This window comes from Primulina tabacum, chromosome 16 (assembly GCF_025594145.1).
Source record: "Primulina tabacum isolate GXHZ01 chromosome 16, ASM2559414v2, whole genome shotgun sequence".
Taxonomy (NCBI): domain Eukaryota; kingdom Viridiplantae; phylum Streptophyta; class Magnoliopsida; order Lamiales; family Gesneriaceae; genus Primulina; species Primulina tabacum.
The window spans coordinates 94511-113593 of NC_134565.1; the positions used below are offsets into that span (position 1 = coordinate 94511).

Here is a 19083-nt window from a genome sequence, read left to right on the forward strand (position 1 = left end):
CTCATTCCATTTTATATTGGAGTATATCTTTTGCGAGACCGTTTCAGATATCTTAATTCGTGAAACATGTCAACTATGTTTATATTTATAATAAAAAGTAACACTTTGACGTTAAAAATTATACTCTTTAATGAGTAATCTAAAAAAAACATCTATTTCAAAAAATTAACCCGCGAGACCGTCTCATGGATCTCACGGGAGTTTTTGTGTTTATGTTATTATTATACACGTACCGGAAAATTCAATTTCAACGTTAATTATACAACACTAGTCCTGTGTGTATGCAATACGTGCATCTCCAGTCAAATTTTTTCACATGTACTCATCTTAAAAACATGAATTTAAAATTCAAAAACTTAAAATTTTCTGATTTTTGACAAGTGTTTTATATTTTTTTCATAAATGAGATTTTTCATAAAAACACAAAATAGGGTGCTAAAAAAGAAAGAAAGAAAGGTCTTTTGAGATTATAACAATTACACCAATATATTATTTTTTTCTCTATTATGGCTCGAGTATATATATATCAATGTGTAATTGTATATATATAGATTTTTATCACAACGCATAGAGCCTTTGTTGGGTATAAAAACTCTTAACAATCTTGCATTTTGATGATAGCAAAACGTGTTATTGTGTTTCTAACATATTTATTCAAGTGTGAAGTTGCTTATTCAAGATGAAAATTGAAACTCGAATGTAGTCAAATTGAAAATCTAGCGAGCTGCAGTTTTTCAGTTATATCTCTCAGCTCGATGATGCAAATGACCAGTCGCGTAAACAATTAATAGAAAACACAATTTGGAACAAGTTGTGTGTCACGTCAGTTGGGTTAAATCGAATATTATCTAGGTAAATTGATGGTAAAAAAATCATCGGTTTGGCTGATCAGAAAATATCAGATGATCATGAGCAGTTGCGATATTTTGGTCAGTCTGATCAGCTTGATTATCCAAAAGAGAAGATTTAGTATGCGTTACGAAGGTAAGATGATGATCTACAAATCATTTTCACAAGTCAAAGTCTGAATCGGAGTTTAGATGCTGATAAATAACGATGAAAATACTAGTTCTGCACAGGCTGAAATAATCAGTTTGGTTCAGTCTAGCTGACGTAGCTGACAAGCCCAACTGGCATCGATCCTATCAACCTTTTTTATTTCGAAAAATATGCGATACAAATTTGAAAAATATCGTTAATGCTTGAAATATTAACTTTGTATAACACTAATTAATATATTATATAGGTATATATCAATTGATGCCAATATTAATATAACAAATTCTTTATTTCTTTTTATTATTATTAATAATTTAACAATATGCCATGTTCCATATGTGAAGCGAATTTCGTGAAAGTTAGATACATAGGTGAATTTTTGTTTGTACATGAACTCATTTCCAAGAGATCAAACGGAAAATAACAAAAATGAAATGGGGTGTTTTCAAATAATTGAATATTCGTGAAAAGATCAGAAATTAATGGGCAGCAATCCTGAATTGCTGATGCATGTGCTTATGAAATATTTTGAGCTACGACAAATCAGGGCAGGATATATATAATTTCAACTCTAATATATATATATATATATATATATATAATTTTATAATATATATTTCATCTTTAAAATAAAATAGTATTTGGGTAGAAAATTGAAAGATGTTGGGGATGGATAATTTATATTTGAGTATTATGTTTTGTTTGTACTAATATATATATATATATATATATATATATATATATGATATAGATAGATAGAGAAGATATATTCGATCAATTTTAATTTATGATATTATTTAGAAATATTTTATTTATTTTTTATTGTTATAAAGGCATATATAGAAAAGATTGTTTGGAACGGATTTGAAAACTTTGATAAGATTAAGGGTTGTGATTTATGATTTTGAAGGACCAAATTTTATTTATTTATTTTAAAATAGAAATATTTAATTAAATGATTCAATCATTTCACTATTGCTCCAGATCTCTATCCCGACCTTACTGACATTTTTTCCCTTCCCAGATGTTTTTGTAACATTGTATTCTGAGAACCTTATCATCACGAACGAAATTTTGGGAAGTGGGACAAATATAGAAACAATATGCTCTTCATGCTAAGATATAGGATTTTCCTATGCTAGAGGTCGAGTATTTCTTCCCGATGAAATTTTAGTTCTTTGATCGTTGAAATTTGATGTCGATTTATATTAAAATGTGATAGACTTATATAATCCAATGATGTAATGATACGTAGAGAATTACTTCTGACGGAGAGTAAAGTAACTCCATAATATATACTAGTACAGCGACGCACGCGTTGCTTGCTTGTATAATATTTTTTATAATTCACTTGATTTATATTTAAATGAGGATCAAAATATAATTATAAGAAATATTGAAGGACTACACTGTAATTTTAATAAATAAATTAAAAAATAAATTGAAAAATAAAAGAATAAAAAAAATGACCTCAATAAGAATTGAACCTATAATCTAAATCTCAAGAAATAATAACTCTATCCGCTGAACTACATATAAATTGCATTAAAATTTTAACATTTTATTAATATATATAATTATTAAAACAGACCATGACACCAAAGTTAGTTACTCTAAGTGTCTCAAACTTAATAAAATAGTATAGATATTGTATGACTGAATATTGTTAACAATATTATTTTTTTATTTTTTTGTGATTTTTGGTTTGTTATGTTGTCAAATTTGAATTTTAATCTTATATTTTTCAGTTTTTTGACGATTTTGGTGATTTTGTATCGGAGTCTTTAAGTGGAACTTCTCGTCGACGTCACATCATTTCTGCATCAATGCTATGTTAGTAAACAGACTAAAATTGAAATAAAATAAAAATAAAGATAGCTAACTAAAATTGAAATTTGATAACATACATGATTAAAATCACAAAGAGAAAATTATACCGAACTAAAATTACAATTTTCTCCTACATAAAATACAAGACATTATATATTGGTTTAAGCGTACATGAGTGAGAGTAGTACAAGAATTTGTAACTTACTAGGAATTTCTCTTCTGTCAAGCTGTTGACGTTGCGGCGCTTGATATGGTTGGCTAAGTAGGCCATAAGTGCACTCTATGTTATCACGTGTACAATAAAATAAAGTTGTATCTTGATTAATAATTATAATTTTTGATCTAATGATAATCGTTTGATTTTAAAATTATATTATATTATATTACGTGAACATGTGGTTTTACATTTAACGAGTAAAAAATCTTAAGTTATGAAGACGTCAATACCTCGTTCTTTAGCATAAATGACCATGATGATATAATAATAGCAATTCACCCACGCCAAAACTTTTTGCATAGATTTTATAATTTAATTAAATATTTTAAATTATTAATCATAGATTAAAATTTAATTTCTTATAATTTTATTAATTAAAATGTACATATAAAGATATAATAATATTTAGTCATTTTTAGAAATTGGACAGGTAGAATATTAGATATGGTAGTTATAAGTTGACAATGAAGCTTAGTAAAGCCCTGCATCATTTTTTTTACCTATATGTATACAATAAAGGAGTTTAATTTTGAAAATAATACATGAGAGGACCAATAAGTCTTGGTTCTTTTATTCAAATATTGGCTGAAAACATTTCCCTAATTCTGGTTCTTTCTGGTTTGGGCATTCAAGACAGACTACTTCTAATCATCTTCTCATATGAGTCATATTGTAGAATTTTCGGCGAGTTTCTTTCCTCTCTGCTAGCTTGCTGCTCCACTGAAGATTTCTTTTCGTTTAAAATGTTTTTTATGCAAAACTTGCAGTTTTTCTTGTCGTGATATTTAATAGAAAAGATCAATTTACAGAAATTTGATAAAACTTAAATGAAAAATTGACTTTGTCCATCTTTGTGAGACATACCCATAATCTCATGCTTGTCTAGTGGAAATTTCGTCTTTAGTGAGTGGTGAAACAAGAGGTGTTTCATTCTCCGGAGGATCCTTGACGAACTTCTGAATGTTCATGTCTGGTCTTCTCAACTTGATGAAATGAAAGGCTTCATGTGAGCCTTTCTCAACTAGTTCTGGTGCTGCACTAAAAAAATAAAGCTCCAGAATATGTCATCTTGATAAATAATCATCATTATCTCATGTTTCATGAACAACTTCCTTGATACATTTTCGTAGTGCTGAGATTTTTGGGAAGCTGGGTGATGTAATATAAACAGAGGCAAGAGCCCCAAATTCATACCATGATTTTACCTCCTTGAGATAAGAATTTGGTTTCATTTATATCCTATGATACTTTCCTGCTATATCAACTCGGATTGTGGCTGGGTGATACTTATTCATGTTTTCAATTTTCCTCAGTTCTGTTGACATACCTGAAATGGAGAAAATATAAGCTCGTTAGTACCAACCTTAAATTTTCCCTTGTCAGTTTGCGGTCTAAGGTTGATCTCTCCCTCTTCAATTCCCGATGTAAAGGGTTGACTTGAAGGTTCGAGATAAGAGGTTCGAGACAAGGATCCGGATCTTCAATTTTTCATTTGGCCGACGCATTTAAAGATGATCGTGACTTACCACTTGTGCTAAGGGTACTTTAATCTCCTGCTCTAGGTATAGAGACATGTACTCAAAACTCATCATTTGAGAAACCAGTGACTTCTCAATAGCTTAGAGGATCGGCTTTTGCAAAACAAAACATAACTGAGTATAAGTCTATAAACAACATGTTATTCAATTAGACGCAATTCTCTTATCAACTTGGTGCACCATATCCATAATTTTTGCATTTAGTTCAAGCTTATTAAACTTTGTTTGAAGTATTTCAAGGTGTTCCTCAAATGCATTTGTATTTTCATGATGACATCGACATTAACGTTATTCATCTCTTGTTAAGAAATCTGCAATAATATTTTCATGAGATTTAATAATAATAATATCAAAAATATAATTTTGACACAAAGTCTGTCATCTCAATAATCTAGTCTTCTTGGATGTAAATTCAATTTTACTTTTCAAGAAAGCTTTTATTTGTGTATTATCAACTTTTAAGGTAAATTTATTTGCAAATAAAAATAATGACCATTTTCAAAAGCTCTTTTACTGCATAAAATTTTTTTTTGTTGATATGTCATCTTATGGCTTCTATGTCTGAGAATAATTCACTGCAATGCTTGTATGGTTATTCTTCTTTTGGTATGAGCTTTGTAAGAACCGGTGCCCACCAGTGATCATTGACATCTATGTGTAATACCAGATCATCTCCTTCTCGAGGGATAACCATTTTTGAAAGAATTTTTGCAAATATCTTTTAATTGGCTTAATCCTTTTTGTGTGTTTTTTGTCCATAAGAATCTTGCATCCTTCTTTAGTAATTGACTAAACATTTTTATTTGTTTTGCTAGATTTTTTATGATCATTCCAACAACGTTAACCAACTCCTAAAAACTTTGAAGTTGTTTCTTATCTTTGAGTTTTTTTGGAAAATTCTGCACATTTTTCACAATGTGTTCTTGCATAATTATTTCCAACTTATCAATTTTTATTTCAAGAAATTCAATTTTCTTTATTGTAATGATTGTCTTCTTTTCTGATAAGACTAGTCCTTCTTTTTTATACGTTTTTGAGAAAATCTCTAAATGTTTAATATGTTCATCCATTTTTTTAGATGTTATTAAAAAATCATTAATATAAACAAATATTAATTTAAAATAATCTTTAAATAGATTATCCATCTTTCTTTGAAATATTTGAGGTGAATTAGTAAATCTCATTGGTAATACTTCCCAAATATAGCGACTTTGAGGTGTGGAGAAATCTGTGAATTTCTTTCTTTCTTCCTTCATCCGAATTTGATAAAATCATGACTTATAATTGAATTTAGATGATATTTTTGTGTTGCATATACAACTGATTAAATATTCTCTACTGGGTATAAAATACCAATAAAACTCGAGAATTTTATTAATTTCTTGATATTTAATTATTAATATGTGTTTGTTCCTTTTTATTTCACCATGATTTCTTAGCAAAAAACTTATACTGTTATATACTGATATTTTTTCTTTGATTAAACCAATATTTAAATGTTCTTTGATATTAATTTACATATTCTTTTGATCTAGTATGTTCATTGTTATAGGCTTATATTTGACGAACTCATATTCCTTGTCTTCCTTAATTTCAAGATCGGCTTGGAATTGATTTTTCTCTCACCATGTCAAAGGGTCTTCATTGTAGTTTTCTTTGATCATTTTCTTGATATCTTCTATGAGTACTTTTGATTCGAACTCTAGATTCTTATGGTGTAAAACTATTTTGAGGAATTATATTTCTTTTGTTTGGCGGTTTTGATCTCCTCTTAATTGAAGCATTGTTTTTCTAAATCATCTAGAATCCTTCATTTTTTAGTTCAAAAGTTTTCCTTCATCACCATGCTTGCTGCAAAAATGGATTGACAATTTTCTCTAAAATGTCTCTCTTATTCTTTGGATTATGACTTTGTGATCACTTGGTGTTGTGAACACTAATATTCTATTCTCATTTTCTTGTATATAAGATTTAAACATTTGCAAAAAATTATTTCTTGGCAGAATATCTGCTCCTATATTATGAAAATAAATCGGTGGTATTTTCACCTTGTCAAAGTGTTTGTCTAGCACGTTCGATTAATATTTCTGTTATCTTAATCACTTGACGTGAGATTAAGATTCGCTCGGAGAAATCTTGTTCAACAATCTGAGATAATTCTTCTTCCAGTTATTTTTGCAACACTTTTCTTTTCGCTGCATAGATTACTGCTCCGGAATCAATATAAGCAGCAAAATATTATGCCTTATATTCTTCATATAATTCACTACTGAGATGTATATGTGATCGTGGTCATTGGATTTTTCGCATTTTATCCTATGAATTCTATTATAATTTCAAGACGTTCCAAAGTTTTGTGTTCCTCGAGAAACTCTAACTCAAGAACTAATTGATCTAGTTCTTCATGGGATTCCTTTGATATGAATTTCAATTCACCAATATTGATCATTTCCAATATGTTCCTATCATAGGTTATTCCAAATAGTATATAGTATTATAAGGAAATTGATTTATTTGTCTTGTATTATCAAATATTATTTTGATTTCTCTTCAACATTCTGGAAATTTAAGATTTCCTATTGTCGAAAAGTTTTTTAGCATGTTTTGGGCTTCCTGGATAGGTGTTTTTCTCCACCTGTGATTTATTATTTCTCTCCTTGAAAAGATAGTATTCTTGATTCCAGTCTAAGACTTTGATTACCTTGTAGAATCGATTTATCTTGGATCTGAATATTTGTTTCTTGGATTAAAAAAATTACTTTTTAGATAAATTTTCCGAGCAACTTTTTCAATTATTTCTGGTATTTCAATAAACTCATTTCTAATAAACAATTCTGATTGATGTGTATTAGATAGAGCATATGCAATTTGATAGGTAATAGAATATGACCAATTACCATATTTCATCAGCATATTTTGTTTGAAATTTTGATTTAATGTTAAAACTCGACTGAAATCTCGATCTGTCAGGTTGTAGGATATTATTGGGTAAATTACTCCTACAACTTTTCATGCACATTGATTTCTTGATATTGTTCCCTGTATTGAATCTTGAAGACTACCCATTTGTTTATAGCATATAGCAATGTCAATAGATGGATCTATTTTTTCTTTAAAAATAACTTCTATCATAATCTGGATTGCTTTGATATGAATCAAGGATATAGTTCGAGCAACTTCTATCTTGAGTTCTTGTAATTCCTCCTTAATTTCTTCAAAAAAAATTAATTGTATCTCAATCCGGTTTCCTCTAAGTTTCATTGGAATTGTCATTTCTCTTTTGGAAACTTTATAAAATAGATTATGTTTTTTTGTTTCTTAGGTCAGGATTTTATAAGAATTTTTCTACCTTTCCTGCAGATAGTCATTGATATCTCTATAGGCTAATCCCATGATTTTTGGACCATCTTATGAGATATTTTTGTCTGGCTAAATAAAACACACAAGTCTTCATGTTTTTCGTGTCGAAACACCTAGTCTTTAGTCAGATCTGATTATATTCCATCATATTCTTTCTGATTCAAAATTTCTTCTTTTTCATATATATTCTGGTTCGAATGAATATATTCAAACTGATATACTTAAACTAGATCTTGATAATAAACTGGTTTTTCAATATCTAGAGTTGTTAGAAGCGTTTTATTCCCTTTTTGTTATTTTTTGGACAGTTGGTCGAAATATGACATCTTGCTCCATATGTCCAGCAATTACAATCTTTAAAACTTTCACTAGCTCGGGTTTGAGCTCTTCTGAAATTTTTCTTTTTTGGTGTACGTCTCATGCTTTGAGATGAGTTCGATGCTTGGAATGACATTCTACTTCTTGATGGTCCAATTCTTTGCCCAAATTTGTAAGATCTGACTTTTTGTCTAGACCATATTGTTCTCGATTTCCAAGAACTACTTCCACTTTTTCTTCTTCTGGCATAAGGATGAGATTTAAAACTATTTTTTTTTATTTTTGTGGCTTCCTTCCAATGATTGTTTGAAGATCATTTTCTTTACAACATAAAATATTATGATTATTAATATCACTTAATCGTTTGTAATTATTTTTAATGATGTCATCTGAGATCATTCTGCCAAATTTTCTTTAAGAAAAGAGGCTATTCGTGCCAAAGTATCTGGATTGCCAGTGACATATTCCCTAATTAATATTTATTTCCAGGGACTTGATATTTTGGCAAAGAAAAATTGCATTGCTATATTTTCTTTGACCCCTGAATTCCATATATATTTAGTGAATAACATAATATATTGTTCATCAAATAGATGTCATGTACTTCAACACTACACAAAGTTTGAGTATATTTCTCTTTCTTCTCTATTTTTGACTGTTAAAATAATTTATCTCTGTAAATTCTGCTTTAAATAGGGTAGTTATTCTCCTATCTATCTCACTAAGAGATTCTCCGTCTAGGACCGTCTCTTTGGTTTCTGCCGAAGTCACGTTCTAGGAGATTTTAAGTAATCCCATTAGACTCACTTCTAAAAGTTTAGTGAATCATCACTCTTCCATATATTTCACTAAGAGATTCTCCGGCAAGGATTGAATATTTGGTTTCTGCTAGAATCATGCCCCAGACGATTTTAAGTGATCTCATCATATTCATTTCTAAATGTTTAATAAATCCTTGTTTGTTGAGATCAAGTGTGCATGCTGCGATTCTCATGGTCGATGTCTAATCATCTATGAGATCTTCTATGTTTTTGAAAAATCCAGTATATTAAGGTTAAACATAACTCCATAAGGATGTACTGATTCTAAAACATATTTTTCATAAGGTGTTTGATACAAGATAATTTGATTTCTCCTTAATCTTATGTACTTCTCCACCTACTTGGAAATATGTTTGAGGTCCTCTCGTATTTGTATTATGAGATCCCACAATTTTTCTTGGTGGTTCATGAGAAGATGACCAAGTTATCGAAGGAGGTACATCCTCTGTTGTATTCATCTTCAGATATCCTATATTGAGATTCGCAAATGACTCTGCAAGGTCTTGAATATCCTTTAGAACAATCTTTTCCATAGTTGTCATCAGCTTAATTTTTTTTCAGACTTTTTAAATAAGATTAATCATTTTCTCATCGGTTAAAGGTTTTGGCATTACTTTGATCTTCCCTATTTGGTGTAATAAGGGTTCAATACTAAAGGATGATGGTAACTTTCATTCGAATGTCATTTTGCTAAAACTTGTTTGTTGTTATAGAGTCTGGATTTTAGTTTGAATATCTTTTAATGCTCCGAGAATTTCTTCTTGTTTTTCAAGGATTTCCACAATTTTATGTGGTACATAGTATAACTGACTGTCATATTTTTATACTGTGTTTTGGATCTCTCTAAGATTTTCGAAGAGTTTAGAGGAATAAATCGTAAAGTAAAATTTTGTCTTAAGAAATAAATCGTAAAGTAAAACTTGAATTGAGAATTTTTCTCTTACTCTTTAAACAACATATTTATATATGTATGTGTTCTAATGTATATATTTCTAAAAGCGCATTAAAAATAATTGCTCAATATATTGCTATCTAGCAATACATAATCATTGCATGTATCTAATTAAAATAAATTTTTTTTAAAATTATCTAATTACATTGTGTGTATAAAATATTGATATTTTAAAATTTCAATATCAATATTAAATATACACTTTACCGGAGCAAGGATATTTTGAAACTCTCGAAACTAATAAAACATAATAATGTAAAAAATATTTTATTGTTTCCACTTATAAATAAATTTTAGATAAGATAAAAGAACCGTCCGATATCGTTCATAGTCATCCCTCACAAACAAAATTTGAAATGACAAAGTTACCGATAAAATGATGCATGATGTAAGAAATAAAGATGCCAATATTTATCATTGTATAAACTTTTTGTAAAACTTACGTCAAACATTGAACAAAACAAAGATATAATCAACTAATAAATAATCTATCGTAATAACACGAAAACTCATGTGAGATAATATTCCATGTCAATTTTATGAGATTAATATTCTATTTGGATCACCCATTAAAAAATATTATTTTTTATTATAAATATAGACATGGTTGACTCGTCTCACGGAAAAAAATCTGTGACCGTCCCACAAAAAACATATTCTTACAATAAACATGAGTTCAAGTGCGGTAATTTATTTTGTTTCTAGTTATTTTTTTTTTTGTGAGAAGTGATATTTTAAGAAACCAGAAAAAGGTGTACCAAAACTTACTATATACATAGCTACAGAGTTATAGGCTTCACAAGAGAATCAAAATAAATTGAAAAGACTGGTAAGTACCAAGTCGGGAATTAATGGTGTGTGTTCATTTTATGATAATATAATTTGGAGTATTTGAACAATTTCTTTCACTGTAGTGATCAAATGTAAGAAATTGCAAAAGCACAAAGTTCATCAATTTCCAGCTAAATAAGAGATCATGGGATCATTCCATCACTCACCAATTCTTCTAATCCTTTCCTGAGCCTTTTTGAAGCAACACGACATTGATCCTCAACCAATCCCCCGAACGAGATCCTAAGATACCCGGGAGATCCACAAGAACTTCCAGGAATCAAAACAACCCCGTGTTTACGAGCAAGCCATCGAACTACTTCAAAATCATCGGTATACACATCCGGGAGCTTAGCCCACAAATATATTGCACCTTCTCCTCCTTTGATGGCATCCTCCCCTAACGGGGACAGTGCATCTAATAAAAGTTCTCGGTTTTTTACAAGGTTTTTGACTTGATCGGAAACCCATTCAGGTCCCATTTCCAAAGAGTGGAGAGCTAGCCGTTGGCAGATTATAGACGCGCAGATGGGTATGTTGTCTTGGACTTTAAGAAGTTGAGCTGCAAACCCTTGTACATGTGTAGGGTACGCGATCTGGAATGGAAAGTTTAAGATTCTACGATCTGCTCTGTACGTGTTTACTAATATATCGAATTTCACGACATACAAGTAAAAGGGTAAAAACTTGAGTTTATGTGGGGGAGAGTCGCAATTTCCAATACAGAGGTTGGTAGCAACCTTGGTTCAAAATGATGGCACGCAAAAAAGCTGATGATTTTGTTAATTCCCAGATTTCAAATAAAATTATGAAAGATCTGAAGCTTTCACTTACGTATCCAACTCGCCATCCCATCATTCCATAAGCTTTAGAAAACGAAAAAATATTGACTACGTGATCGCCCTCCACACACACATGCTTCCGACCATCATACATAAAATACCTGCAACACGACTACTTGTTCGCAAAATAGCACGCCAGAAATGTATTAACATATTGATTGAACAAAATGACGACTCACTCGTATGTATTGTCAACTACAAGCCAACATCCAGCATTTCTGCAAACATCTGACATTTTCTGCTTAAAGACAATAAATCCACACAAGATAAAGACATAATGAGTTAATGGAACAAATGGGAAGGAATGCTTAGAGACAATGTTAATCCATAGCAAATAATGCTTTGAAACTAGCTTCATTTTGATAAATGTTCAAATGAAATTAAAGCTCGTTCAGAGAGAGAGAAAGACCTGAAGAAGAGGTTCTGGGATGTAGGTTCCTGATGGATTACCAGGATTTACGACAGATACAAGCTTCGGAGTTGGTTTTGTCTGCAGTAAGGTCCTCTCTAGCCAGACTGAAGATGAATAAAACTTTGATATTTATACAACAATAACAAGCCTTAGTCCTACTAAGTGGGGCCAACTATAAAAAGAGAAAAATAATACGGGAACTATACAATAAATTAGTTTTTGTGCATGAATGTATCAGAAAATTTTATTTCCTTAACATTGTTGCCAGTATACTTGATAAGGTACGATGTGATTACATTCCTATTTGCCAAATTTCATTCTTTAAACGCCCAACAATATAGTTCAATAGCTTTCACAGGGCCTTCCATTAAAATCAAATAAATAAAAAACCTGTAAGGGTGCTGCCATATTCAAGGACTCGAAATAACGTGATCCATTAAATCATTTGTATCTGTCGTGTTCAAGGCCTCTTTGTTCCTCCACTTTTTTAAACCTTGATTCACATTTTTAATAAAAGAATCTCAAATCCGAGACGAAAAAATCCATTATCTCATGTCTAAGGGATTCCTCGATTCTGGCCAAAGGAACAATGGAACTTGATAATTTAAAATTAAAACAAAAGAAAAAATAAAAATCAAATTCATCAAGGAGATGCAAAAAAAAAAAGAGGAAACTACCAAAGCAGACAAATTCAGAGCCAAAAATAGGAAAATTAACAAAACATGCCTATTAAAATCAATTTTGTATGACCTATGGAACTAAGAAATTAACCTGCATCTGGATAGAGTGTCTCTGGATCCCCAGGACCAACCAAAATGTCAGTTACCCCGGTCATCTGAAATGACATGTATGAGTTGAAGTAGTATGGGGCAAACATGATGACAGAATCCCCAGTATCACATAGTGTCAGAACGATATTCACGAAAGCCTGCAACAATTTGGCGAGGATTTTTCTTTAAAGTTACATGGATATGAAGTTCTAGACACAGCTACGAAAGTTAAAAGAACGATGCAGTGGTTTGGAGATGAAAAAATTACCATGTGAAACTATGTAAAACACAAAAGTGGCCAGAGCTTTGGCATGCATCATCAAAATTTATTCATGTGCCAATTAACAGTTACAGGAGTTATGTGGGAAAATCACGTCGTGCGAGATTAAAACCTCGTTTGCCTACTTTCAAGCTCAAGAAACTGGCATACTATCTATACAGAGGTCCAAAGAATAAGGACATCGAAACAAGTAGACGAGCATCATAGAAAGGCAAATAAATATCGAAGGTATCATAGAGAAAATCTAGAATCCTTAGTGCTGTCATTCATGACAAGCAATGCCACTTAACCTCTTCACAAAATGTAAAAATTTCAAATCCAAACATCCTGCCCACCTGATTAGCTCCAGCAGTCACCATCACCGAGGAATTACACAACTTATTTTCATTGAGTAACTGCAAAAAAAAAAGGCAAAAGATATTGCTTTATAAGACTGATTAAGACAAAGATTTAGAAAAGACAGACATGCTACATTGTTTCACTCGTTATAATTTTGAGGGAAGACACCACGCCATTAAAATAACTCCGTGAAGTCAGTTTTGGGTACACAGAAACAATAACATGAATATTAACAATATTAACAAAGTTCAGCACAAAACTATAATCTAACAAGTGTCACCTTTTTCATTAATGCTTCCCTCAGCTCAGGCAGACCTTCATCAGCACCATATCGACTAACTGAAGGATCCCATACTATTTGTTGCACCTTTTCTAATGCCTTCTTTGGTGGTTGCCAATATACTACGCCCTGTTGAGCAACATGTCCAGGACGTTGTCAGCAGCCAGCAAAATACTTTCATAACAAAATGCCAATTGATATGTAGATGGAAATATCGTTATCCATGAAATCTTTGATTTGATGTCCAGGTGGTACAAAATAGACTGTACAATCAAATGTACCAAGACCATAGACAAACAATGATCAGGGGAACAATTTTTATTATTATTATTATTATTATTATTAGTTTCTACAGGTGATTGACATTGAAATACAATTTAGTCATATGCCTGAATATTCAAAGAAAATCGGAAAGAAAAAGAAAGAGATGAGCCAGTTTTTGTATTTATGTTCGGAACAACAGTACGAAATCAACAGATCAAGATCTTTGCTCATGGTTCAAGCCATCGCACCACCAATAGCCAGCCAAGTTACACAGTGATATACCTTGCGGTCCCAAATCATCAAGTAATATGGAAAATTTGGATATACCTTAGTCCAGTGATGCAATCAAAAACTCGACGAAATCATTGACTAGCATAAACCATCTTGGTAACAGCAATCCGATACAAGTCGAAATACAGATATTTCAATCACATCCATCATTTAGAAAGAAGACTGAGATTCTACACATGCCAAGTTTAAGGAATAAAATTTCTTTATTCCCAAGAATCAGGCACCAAACGCTTTCACATGAATATCACTACAAACGTACGTTCTACAGAGCTATACAAAATTGAAAAAATGGGAAAAGTGAAACAAACCTGAGCTAAAGAAACACAATCCTTCAAACCACGGATCAATTCTTGAATCTGAGATTCGAAACATAAAATCCATTGATTCCAATTCAAATAAATACAATCTCTTTTCACAATACTAAGGCAATTCACAATCAACTACTCCAGAAACTAATGAAACTAACTGAAAAATTGAATACCTGAACCATCACAGGAGTATCAGTAAGCAAAGCCCTTCTCGCCAGAGTCCCGTAAGAACCCATTTTGTCGAAAAATATTTCACCTTTTTTTTTCTCTAACCCAAGAACGCAGATGATTCCAAATGAAACGAAAATGTATTATATTTGACCAAGTTTACAACTTTTGGCTTATTCTCAGCTACCCATCAAAGATTATCGCTTTTCAACACCTAAAGATTGGCGAAGCGTCAAATTAAATTGTTGGGATCAGAAAAAAGATTAATTATAAAGTTAAAATTCGGGTTCGTTTCAGTTTATAAAACCTATCATCACCGCCAACCATTTTGTTCGAAATCCATAAAGTCATGTGAAAGGGAAGTAGAAATGTAGAATAGGATTGCATAAAGATTATTCGCTTTTCTTTTTCCATTATTATCATTATTACTGTTGTTATTATTATTACAATGTAATAAAATTTCAAATACAGTCTTTGTATTTTTTATGTTTTATAAAATTTACATTTTTGTATTCTCAATATTTATTAATTCATTTTATCATTTCAACAAGATAATTTCGTAGACAAAAATCCATCAAAGCAAACCTGAACAGTTTCGATTCCAACGAAATGCTGCACAGGTTTGGTTCCTTGGTTCTTGGGGACCGTGGTAGGGTCTAGATCAAACACTCAAAAGCTTCAGACTTTATGTAAATAATATATCGGTATATAGATATGTAAAATCTGCGAACTCTTCTGTTTTATTTCATCTTTACAAATTAAAACAACCAAACCGATGTCTTCCAACAACAAAAAACGAAACAAGAAATCATAGGAACAATATGTAATGACTCAGGCACAATTGCAGCAGCAGATATCCAGACAGCATTCGCAGGTCTCGTAACAACAGCAGCAGCAACACAACGCGAATAAGCTGCGCCGAAACAACAACTCAAAATATTAGAATAATCATAGGATCCACAAACATATTTACAAAATCATCGATTGATTCATATATCACCCGCGGAACCGGGCAAAACATTGGACCGACCGGGGGTCGAGTAGTGAAAAAACAATGGTAAATCTTTAAAAAACAAACAAAGAAACTAAACTGACCAAGCGTAGAGGCATCCTTTCTCTTCGTGTCTTTTTCTAACATGGTATGTATAGGACATTTCTTGGTTTCCTGGAGCATCCATGGTTTCTTGACTGAAAGTGGAGCAATCTCAATAGATGTTTGGTTTATATAGAGGAATTGCGAATATGCTTGACTTGTAAATGGAGGATTTTAACTCTTTATTCTTGGCTAAATTATTATATTTGCTCAATTTTTTTGTAATATTTATTTTGGATTAACCAACAATAAATATATCAAATCATATATAATCTCGAGAAGTTTAATTTCGTTTAATTTGTAAATCATGGGTGTATTTGATGGACAAATATTTTTAACAAATACCAATAATTATATGTATAAGTTTATATGTTTTTATATTAATTTTTTTATTAGTAATATTTTCTGATTCTTGTTAAAATTATTAGAAATTTAGGGAAGATGGTCCCAAAAAATTGTGAAACTTAGCTTAAATCAGTCAAAACTTAATGTGTAAGAAAGATTTAGGGTAAGGAAACCAGGGGCCGGATTCACAATTAGTCGATAAAATTAATTAATTGCGACATTTGACAATAGTATATATTCTACTTCCCCATTGTATCAAAAAAATAAAAATAAAAATAAAACAGAAGATAAATGGTTCGAAAAATATTTAGTCAAAGTTTAGACATTAAATTTTTGGTGGAATTTTTTTATATAAAATTTGAACAATATATTTATTGAAAACAAGATTGTTTGGTCTTAAATGTATATTGTTATTGAACATTTATAAGAAGAAGCTTCCAACTTTAATGCCTCAGTCTGTCAACAGGTAGTTGGGTGGATCAATTAATTAATTTGAGATAAGCTGTAATTATTAATGGTTCGACATTAAAGTCTTTAAATTTTCTTCTGATATAATATTTTTTGAGTAAATTTACGATGGAGTTCGAGGCGGATATGAGATTACTACATCATCTTTGAACCCGTCTCAAAAATAATATCAATAATAAAATAATAGTATTATTAATATCGATAATATAATAACAATATTATTTTTTAAAATATTAATAATAATAATAATAATAATAATAATAATAATAATAATAATAATAATATTGATATTAATATTATCACTAATAATAATAAGTTGTGGTTCGAGAAAATTTTCAAATCCGTCGTCATATTGTCATATTAATATTTTTGAAATGGAGATGGGGGCGAGGATGAGAAGTTGATCCCCGAAATTTTGGGTTTGGACATTCTCTGAACCCGAAAAAATGGGGATCGGGACGAGTACGGCGACGGGGATGAAATTTGGCGACGGGGATGGGAAACCCGCCCCATTGCCATCCGTAAATGTGAGGGAAGTAATGATACATGTACAATCATATTTGTACAAAAATTCTTACAATACAAAAATTCAATACAAAAATTTCATTTATCAAATCTCATTATAAATTAAATACAAAATCTCATGATATTGTTATTATAAATATACATGTACAATATGTTTATTGTACTTTTAACGTTATTTAATGTGAGAGTATCATTCTTATGCTTGCGTTCCATCGGTGCATACACTCCACTGTTGGAAAAAGGCATTTTAAAAACTTGGATTTCAATAGTTTAATACAAAAATTTATAAAATATAAACTTATATTTGATTTAAAACTAATTTATATATATAGGTAGACAAATTGTAAATTGTAAAGCCAACGACAGTTCGAAAATCAAGCTTATTAAAATTTGAAACTGTCAAATTTGGTGCTCAAGTTTTCGAATTATGGAGTTGGACTGAAATTATGATTTTTTTTTATTAATCATGTAATGATTAGCATTATTTATGGAACATATTTTCGCTAATTATGAAATTATTTAAGGACCAAGAATAACACGATTTCATGCCAAAATTAATAGGGCGTAACACCTATAAATAAGCCCCCAAGACATTCGAAAATCACACCAAAATTTTTGAAATTTTCAAGCAAAATACACACATATTTTCAAGGAAGGTAGACATAGGCAGTAAGCGAAGAGCCGTAGAGTTTTCTTGAAGTTCGAGTTTCAAGCAGCAATCCGACAAATCTGTAAGTGAGCTTTGTTCTAAAACATGTTTTAAAATAATATTTATGTTTTAAATCGATCGATCATGATATGTTTCTGTTCCATTCGATATTTGTTCGTTCTATTCTATTTTTGTTTCGCTATGATTCATTGTTTTATGATTCGACACAAGTGTGTTCAAAGGCACTATTATAATTCGAATTTTATATGATAACATAATCATGAAATATGAAATTTATGGTCTTTTCGCATTAGGTAATAGTAACCGTGATATGACCCTGATTTGGTGGATTATATAATAAACGTTATATGACCTGACCCTTTAGAATAGTAATATATAGAAGACTGACCAGTAAATCGTGGAAGATAAGATGAAATATCATTGTTATACGTCAGTGTTTTGTTCATGATAAGTTTTGCTTTGGTCATGTTATGCTCTTTTCAAATCATTTATATACATATATGTCATTGTTATTTGTTGTATTCGATCTACCCCGCTTGTCGACTGCTTCACAAAACTCTCACCCCCTTAAAATATTCCCTTCTCATATAAGACTGAATAAGAATTTGAAAAGGAAGAGCATACCTAGTTTTGGGAAAGGTGAAAGGAAGAAATTTAGAATTGCTGTTGCTATTTGATTTCCACTGCCTTTATGTTGATAAATTTTAGCTTCTCCTGATATATTAGCATATTTTTGTATTTTTTTATGTAAGCACATATTTTGTAATGAAATTATGTATTGTTTTGATTAAGTTATATACTATGAGGTTCGTTGTTTTTCGAATTTTATTGGAAAACAACGTCGATGTCACGTCTCGGGTTCGGGAAATTACATAACTAGTAATTCATGCTTCTCTAAAAAGATAATTAAATGGGAAAATTGTAGTTTCAGACATCTAATCTTTGCAGTCTTGCTTATCTATATAGTTAAATTTCAATTTTGGTCATGTATCTTCTAGTTTTTTTTGTAATTTAATTTTTTTCTTTCCCATAATGTTAACGCGATTTTGAACACATCAGGGACATGTCGTCGTCGTGTCAATGTCACGTAAAAAAGGACTAAAATTGCAAAACGATGAAGAAACCGAAGTAAAACTAAACTTGGACAACATAAATGATCAAA

At 30.7% G+C, this 19083-nt stretch overlaps 1 protein-coding gene across 1 annotated transcript; it reads right to left on the reverse strand.

The window, feature by feature from the left end:
- Positions 1-10878: 10878 nt before the first annotated feature.
- On the reverse strand, positions 10879-16096 carry LOC142529265 (aromatic aminotransferase ISS1-like). Its single transcript, XM_075634744.1, has 11 exons — positions 15916-16096; positions 15406-15733; positions 14826-15034; positions 14653-14700; positions 13790-13918; positions 13506-13565; positions 12892-13048; positions 12118-12224; positions 11888-11946; positions 11701-11809; positions 10879-11462 (listed from the first exon to the last, which is right to left on the reverse strand). The coding sequence occupies exons 3-11, from the start codon at positions 14886-14888 to the stop codon at positions 11010-11012; spliced, it is 1185 nt and encodes a 394-aa protein (XP_075490859.1). The 5' UTR covers positions 14889-15034; positions 15406-15733; positions 15916-16096; the 3' UTR covers positions 10879-11009.
- Between the last annotated feature and the right edge of the window lie 2987 nt (positions 16097-19083).